An 8,216-nucleotide genomic window follows, 5' to 3' on the forward strand; every position below is an offset into this window, starting at 1 on the left:
TACCCATAAAGTATACCCACAACATAGCCGGTGCTAAGAATTTGAGTCAATTGATGCCGCGAGAGTAATTGTAATATTTTTATTCGAACCTTTTACTTTCTTGTAAACTCCTTCTTAATCAATGAATGGGCAAAGCTTTTGCCCTCGTTCAAAAAAAACTACTGATTATATTGTTTGAAACTATTTACATGCCTAATTTGTTTATTACTACTTTATTATACACTTCTTTCCTATTTTTTTGCTCATTTTCTATTATTATGGATCAAGAATTCTCATATGATTATTCTTTTATGTTGCTTACATTGTTGGATTACAATTCTTTATTGTTTGTTCTTTATACTATTGTCTTCTGATTGTTGACCTCTCCATGAATGTGAAACGAACAAACTTCAATATTCTGAAGTTTTGGTGCTTCGGAGCATAGCATGCATAGGTAGTTAGAGACTAAGATATTTTAAAAAAGAAACAAACAACTCACAGACAATGTGAAAGGACGATAAAAAAGAAAATGTATATGTTATTCTGTTACCTAATAAACTCTTCAAATTATTCTAAAAATCTATTGTTGTAATATTTATAAGCCTTCGTGTGCCAGTGCCTCCCCCGGCCCCGGGGTGGTGCGGCTAAGCTCACTGCAACTCGTCATCCCGGACGGTGGCGGCTGTTATGTGGCTGCTAGAGTTTGGGAGGGAGAGAGAGGGCTGCGAGGGCGCGAGAAGGCCGGCCGGGGGCCTTTTGCCCACGGCCGGGCAAGAGGGAAGGGATTTCCTTCTTAATTCTTGCTTGATTAGATTGATACATCTCCTCTCCTTATATAGAGAGGTTTACTTGACTCCCAAGCAAGGCTTACTTGACCCCTAAGCAAACCATAAGACTAACAGGCCAGGCCCATGACGTACTCTAACACTACACCCCACCTGGACATGCAGCTCGTCCTCGAGCTGCAACCTAAGCAAACCATTACTCGACACAACACAACCCTAACACCTAAAAACGAGCCTTTTACATCTCAGCTTGTTTTATATCTCTCAACCTGAAATAGATCGGGACGCTTTATTGTTGACCCTGAACATAAAGTGGACACCATCTGCCCGTCGGACGTGCACCTGTACAACCACCTGGATCCCATGGAAACCAGCGGGACAAAAGGAGCCCGCGCGGCGGCTGGCGACGGAATGAAGTGGTGCTACGCGGTGCGCTCCTGCCGGTGACACCATGCCTTCTCCCCGCCGGATGACTGTCGATGGCGCAGACTTTGAGGTCGCTGCCCGCGGGAAAAACAGCATGTCCGCCGCCCGTGGGGGAAACCGCACGCCCAAGATCCCCAACGCAGCGGACGAGATCGAGGTCCGTTGCGCAACGAAGCTCAACTTGGAGGAGCTGCAGATGCAGATCACGCATCTCCCGCACACGCCGACGCACTAGGAGGCCGCGCGCGGCAGCAGCTCGCAGCCTCACCGCCGCCGACACGTGGCGGATAGCGATCAAAGCCGGAAGCGGTGACGGCGACGGAGGGAAACGGACATGGTGGAAGGGCATCCTGGGCGGTGGCGATGTAGAGCCCAGGGCCAAGGTCGCTCCCACGCCGCCGAAAGGTAGGGACAGCGTCGGTGGCGGCAGCAGCCGCTGCTGCGGTGTTGGTCGCGACGGCAGCTGCTGCTGCTGTGCATGCTGCCCACCGAACGGCGAGGGATAGCGTCGGTGAGGACAGCAGCTGCAGCGGCGGCGTTGTTGGCGGCGGCGGCTGCTTGCTGCTGCTGCCGGCGTCCCGGTGGGGAAGAAGGCGGCCGGCTGCTGGAGAAGAGGGACCCCGGCGCCGAGGTAGGGCCTGGCCCGGAGATGGTGGACAGCGGCAGCGGGGATTGCAGCAGCCCGGCGTTAGGTGGCGGCGATGACAGCAGCAGCGTCGGCTGCAGCGGCCCGATGATCGCGGTGGAGGCCGCCTGGTTCGTCGGCTGCCACGGCAGCAGCGCCGCCGGCGGCGGCGGCCCGTAGGGACCAGCCAGGAAGAGGCAGATCTCCTGGACAGCAGTAGTGAGATCACGGAGGGCTGCGGTGATCTCCGCCGGGGAGAGAACGGCGGGGACGTCGGATTGCAGCGGCGGTGGGTGGGAAGAACTTGGTGGAGGGCTAGACATGATTGAACCCGGGAAGCCGATACCAAGTGTTATGTGGCTGCTAGGGTTTGGGAGGGAGAGAGGGCTGCGAGGGCGCGAGAAGGCCGGCCGGGGGCCTTTGCCCACGGTCGGGCAAGAGGGAAGGGATTTCCTTCTTAATTCTTGCTTGATTAGATTGATACATCTCCTCTCCTTATATAGAGAGGTTTACTTGACTCCCAAGCAAGGCTTACTTGACCCCTAAGCAAACCATAAGACTAACAGGCCAGGCCCATGACGTACTTTAACAGCGGCGTTGTAGCATCAATATTCCATTGTGCTGCCGTACAAGACGGTCAGCAGGCGATCCTACCTACATCCACGATATGCTCCTAATCCATTCTTTGGATACTCATATCCATGATTTAAGGAAGTGAAACAAATCTTTTGAATCATGGGATGAGTGATTAATTAGTTCATAAAATATATGCGACATAAAAATCGTTAAGTAATCAGATAGGTCTAGGGTTGTGGAGTTCTGAATTACTTAATTGTAGCGTTTTTAGACAGAGATGATAGGGTGTTTTGATGGGCCTTCAAATTAGTTTTGTCAAAAAGAATTGTAGGACTGTGTAACCCCTGCTCGATAAAATGTTTATCTGCTGCAGTAAGAAACAACCCCTACTCTCTTTCATAAGCATGAACCAGCATAGCAACCTTTTTATTTGGAACTCTTTTGATTCTAGCAATTCAGGTTGTAACCGAAGCTTATGGGGACTTCATGCTTTGTTGGATTGTCTTGCTATCCTGTGAAGCTCTGTCTAGCGTTTCAACGTTTTCTAGAAAAGAACAGGTAACATGACTTGAGGTCATTACTTCTTAGATTCGAATTTTCAGTGTAGGTTGTGCCTCACCACCATAAATTAATTTTCTGGATTAGATGAAATTCTTTTATTTATTGCAAGTTGAATAATTATTTTGATTTGTGGTTTTTACACAGCCTACAGCTCTGTGTATTAAATATGAGACCTTTTGTTTCTGTAACATTTGGGTCCACAGACCACATCTCTGTCTTTGCTGTCATTACTCATTTGGGTTTCAACTCTAGCCTACCCCAACTTGTTTGAGACTGAGAGACTTGGTTGTTATTGTTGTTGTTGTGATATCTATCCACATTCCAGATTTTATTCTCTGCAAGAAAAAAATAGATATTTTTTAGATTACTCTTTATATTTGATGGACTGTTTTGCTATTGTTTTCTTCAATAATTTCACGACTTAATATCATATTCTCAACTCCATTATATTTCAGATTTGGATAAATAAATGATTCATACTAAATTTTCTTGCTTACTAAGTTGAAGATACTGTTGCAACAAGACAAGACCCTTTCCTTGTACTGGGTACAAGTGGTCACCATACACACATCTTATTCATGATTTTGGTAGTTATTTATGTTTCTGGTTGTGTTGCTCTATCTTCTCTTTATTTTTCTGATGTTTTTTAAAGTTCAGTAACTGACACACTAGCATGCACATTGGTATTAAAAGGAATTCTAAAGTATTGCCTTTCTTGATATTTAATTCCTGATTTTGACTTGTTTATTGAACTAGGATTTCACTGCATGGTCTTCATCAATTATATTATTTGCCTAAAGGGGGAAGGTTTGATTTGTCTGGCTAGGAGTTGTGTTGATGTGTCACTGATAAAACATGGCTGACCAAAGCTGTCTAATGTATTTGAAACCAACTTTTTGTTAAAATTCCTAATTTTATTGTTGTTTCATTATTGAGATGTAATGCGTGATACAAGATGAAATTATCAAAATAGTGTCAGAATGGATGGGCGCAGCAACGCGCGTCAATATGATCTAGTATTTCAGAGATCACAATTAGTTTGCCCCGTGCTACTAGGGCTCATTATTGCATTGACTTAGGTTTATAAGAAGATGGTAGGTCAGCAGGTGGAATTCAAGGTGTCCGCATAATTATTGTCCATATCAATGAATCTGTACTTGGAAGAAAGATTTGTGCTTTCAACCAGGTTTAACAATGAATCTATACTTGCAGTTGGGAGGTTTGTTAGACTTCAATTAACATACTCCATTATTTCTGTTACGTAGTAGTTGACTTTAGCAAGTGGCCGAAGGTCGTAGAAGAATGTCAGCGAAACTTTGCTTGCGCAGGTGGGGAAATGTGGATAAGGACTTGACTGATTCACTGTATACTTATTTTTAGATGAATATATTCGCTGGAGAAATTTAAATTCCAGAACAAGGAGGTATTATCATCGAAATATGGTATTGTTTTCATTTAACCACGCTTAGAAATCGCTGATATATTATGAAGAAATTACAGAAGTATGATTGTATGAACACTTGCTTCCAGAACGTTATCTCAATTTCACCGGATCTGGAGCCATCGGTGTTGCTACTGACGGCGGCGGTGTCGATTCGTTGCCTCTGCTGCAGCTTCTCGCACATCGCTCCTAGGCGTCGTCCTCCTCACCTTCCGGGGCATTGCCTCTAGCTGTTGCTTATATGTACGCAAATCGAAATCGATCTGAATCCTTGACGAAGTTCCTCTCTTGTTTGAATCGATGGAAATCTTCCTTCTGGCGGTAGATCTACACCGCGAGCCGGTGCGCGCGTTGGTTAACCAGTGGACCGTGGGGAATTGTGAATCTTGCCTGGGTGAACAGTTTTTTCACTTGGTGGTGGTGGCGCCGTAATTCCAATTGAAAAACAGGAGCAATAAAAAACGGATCAACAAGAAACTCTTTTGGTTTTATTAGTAGGTATAGATTACATATATGGAGTATAACTGTATGTCGCTTGAATGTATGTATGAGCCAAGAGTTTTTTCTCAGCAGGTATTTCCGTTGCCCACATGTATAAGAAAATACCGGCCGATATTAACCAGTATTTCTAAACTTTCCTTAATTTTCAAATGTTTTGACAGATTCCAGCTAAATTAATAAATATGTTTAAAAAAATCTCAGACGGTATTTTAACCAGTATTTCCAGCTGGTACTCGTCCGCGCCAGTAAATTTTCATAATATGAGGAAATGCTTTCATACAAAAACTTCTAGCACAATCTTAGAAATAGCTAGAAGCATGAATATATGTATGTTTCAGTCAAGCAATCCTAGAAATTGAGCACAATGGAACTCAACAAGAGTGGTGATCTTGCAGACCCAGAACAAAAACTTCCTTGTGTAAATGCATTACAAGTTTCAACTAAATGCCGATGCTGTACATATTAATAACTAGCTAAAACACGTGCGACAAGGTACAACTAATTACCATGCACCTTGCCGGAGACCAACTTCGATGGCCGGGCGCCGGTCGGCGCATTACACCAGCAGCTCCGTCGTCGGCGAGGGCTGCCCGTCGTCCTCCAGCGGCTCAACCTCCGAACGGCAAAGCGGGCAGGTGTCGTGCGACGCCAGCCACATGTCGATGCACTCAATGTGGTAGAGGTGCTTGCACAGGGGCAGCATCCGCACAATCTCGCCTGCCTGCACCGTGCCAAGGCACACCGAGCACTGCGCACCGTCGCCGCCGCCTCCGCTCTCGCCTTTGTGCCGTGCGGAGCGTGTGTACGCGAACTCCGGTAGCTTGGTGAGGTCCACGGCACGACGGCGGGCTGTCTCCGCCCCCGCGGCGGCCACCGGCGTTCTGTTGCGGATTTTGTAGCAGAAGAAGAAGAGGACGGCGAAGACCGCCGTGCCCGTGAGGCTGACACAAGTGTAGCTGAAGATCAGCGTACCTTGGCCGGCGTGCTTGTCGTGCTCTGAGTTTGGCAAATCTGTCGGTCCGAACGAAGCCATGGATGGATGGCGAGCTAGCTTTTGCTGCTTCTGCTTGGAATATACTTCGGCCGGCCCGCGCGTGGGTAAGAGGAGCGAGAGCCGCCACCGACTGCGAGGGCCCTGTCATGCCAGAGATATGTAGTAGATGGCACAGTGCGACTCGATGCATTTTCTAGTGTTGCGTGGATATCAGCCATTTAGCTAGCATTGACTTGTACTGGCTTTAGAGCTGGTAACGCATGAGCTCACGCGGAGAGTTTACCGATAGAGAAGAGACATTATTGCTACAGATGAAAGAGATATTTTGTCAACTCTCTACTCCGATGATGTATTTTAGAGAAGAAAAGTGGTGAACAAAAATCCAGACGTCACAGCTTACCAAGCAAAGTACATATGTAGAGCACTCACGAAAACATACATACACTCATCACTGTAAAAGGCATGCAGGCATACTCTACACACTTGTGAGCTTCTAAGAGGCTCAGTCCAAAAAGACTATTTCGGTGGGTTTTCAGATTAGTAAAGTTACCACATGCGATCTTGTTGTTCACAAAAACATCTCCTTCCACTAAAAGAATATTTCTTCTTTTTATAAGACATCAAAGCGTCAAACCTGAGATTTAAACTCTCATGGGTTGGAGCCTTGGAGGTGCCGACCAGGGGTTAATTTTCGTCTATAATAACCAGCTAGTGATGCGCAATATGATAAAATCTTGAATTGCCACAATTATTATTGTCAATATCCCATGTAATACCCTTACGTCAATATTTTCTTTAGTTTTTATTATCTTACCTGCGCTAACTACTAGATTGAGATACTCCCTCCGTCTCAGTTTACTAGTCTTTCCAGTATCCCTAGGTCGCCAATTTGACCTATATAGTTTAAATTATATAATATAAAAATTATATCATTAGAAAATAGAATATCTAAACTTTCTAATGATATAATTTTTATAACATATAACTAATGCTAACTTGATCAAATTTACGACCTAGGCGTACACGCACGTCTAATAAACTATGAGAGGTGGAGTACTTTAATTTTTCAATTATTAAATACAAGCTCCGATACCAATTCACAGTGATTAAAACAGATATTCAATGAAATTCATACTGTAAAAATGTACAGAAATATTCACACACACAAATTCACGAGATAGACTCAGAATTAAAATTAATTAATTATTTTATTAATAATTTCAAAATTAAATTAAGATAATAAGTATTCTTGAATAGTAATGTTATTTTTGTGGATATTTTGCACGATCATGGAGGCAGGAGGCCAACACTGCGTCTGACGATGTGTGAAGTGGTGTATTAGTCGTACTCGGTACTCACCGTATTTATCACTATGTTGGTTCAGGAGTAGCTATGTTTATTTTCCTGGATGTTTTTAGTAAAATTTATATGGGTTGATATTTTATTGTTTTCCCATGCAATTCTACCCAAAGGCAACACTTCTCTATGACTACAGTTCTCGTTCTAAGTTCTCCTTCTAATTAAGGCCATATGCAAGGTTGAACAGAGAACTACATGCAGAGATTTGTCCTATAGGATCCCTAGCATAAGAACCCATCACATATAAACATGCTAAAAAGATCAAGGGAAACTCAAAACTACTTTATTTCCACAATATATTTTACATACAGGTTTTCCTTTCGGGAACCGCCGAAGGATTTACACAACAAAGGAAATCACTTTCCTACCTTCACGTTATTTTGTTATTTTGTTATTTTGTTAGGTGCTCTTCTCTAGCACCTTAGTAGTTGTTATTTTGTTCTTGCTGGACTCTTTTATAAAATAAATAAAAAAATACACAGTGGGGAAACCCACTGTTCATCCTCAAAAAAAAAAAAACTTTCCTACCTTCACGTTATTCTGATACAACAGCTTCAATATCGTAGCTCTTATTATAGGGAAGGTGAAAATACTATTACTACTGAGCCGAAGCTTTGCTAGCTCTAACTCTCTACTCTTACGATTGATGGGTGTGCTTCTGGTTGTTGCTTGCTCTGTGTCCTTGCTTCTATGCTTGAGTCTCATTTTATATGTGAGAGAGCAACATTCTGGTGCCTTCTCCTCCATTATTGCTTATCCTTTCTTTTTGCAAATCATGCCTCTATATTGTAGGTGATCACTTCCGGTCTTGCTAGGCTTTATAGATTTTACAGCCTTTGTAACCCTTCTTTATAGCTTCATGTGAGCATGTTGGAGGGAGTATTGGTGAAGCCTCCACGTTGCCTTGGCTAGATAAGCATGCATGGCTGCCTTTTCTTATCCTTGTATTGAGATCCTTTTCCTCCATGA

The 8,216-nt window shown here is 43.9% G+C and overlaps 1 protein-coding gene across 1 annotated transcript; it reads right to left on the minus strand.

Annotated features, from left to right (window-relative positions):
• Nucleotides 1-5,450: 5,450 nt before the first annotated feature.
• Nucleotides 5,451-5,927, minus strand: LOC124684798 (RING-H2 finger protein ATL39-like). Its single transcript, XM_047219049.1, has one exon. The coding sequence runs from the start codon at nt 5,925-5,927 to the stop codon at nt 5,451-5,453; it is 477 nt and encodes a 158-aa protein (XP_047075005.1).
• Nucleotides 5,928-8,216: the final 2,289 nt, after the last annotated feature.

Source organism: Lolium rigidum, chromosome 1, assembly GCF_022539505.1.
Source record: "Lolium rigidum isolate FL_2022 chromosome 1, APGP_CSIRO_Lrig_0.1, whole genome shotgun sequence".
Lineage (NCBI taxonomy): Eukaryota > Viridiplantae > Streptophyta > Magnoliopsida > Poales > Poaceae > Lolium > Lolium rigidum.

Excerpts from the sequence above, each read along its gene's own strand:
- LOC124684798 (XM_047219049.1), bottom strand. The coding sequence starts at position 5,927 with ATGGCTTCGTTCGGACCGACAGATTTGCCAAACTCAGAGCACGACAAG.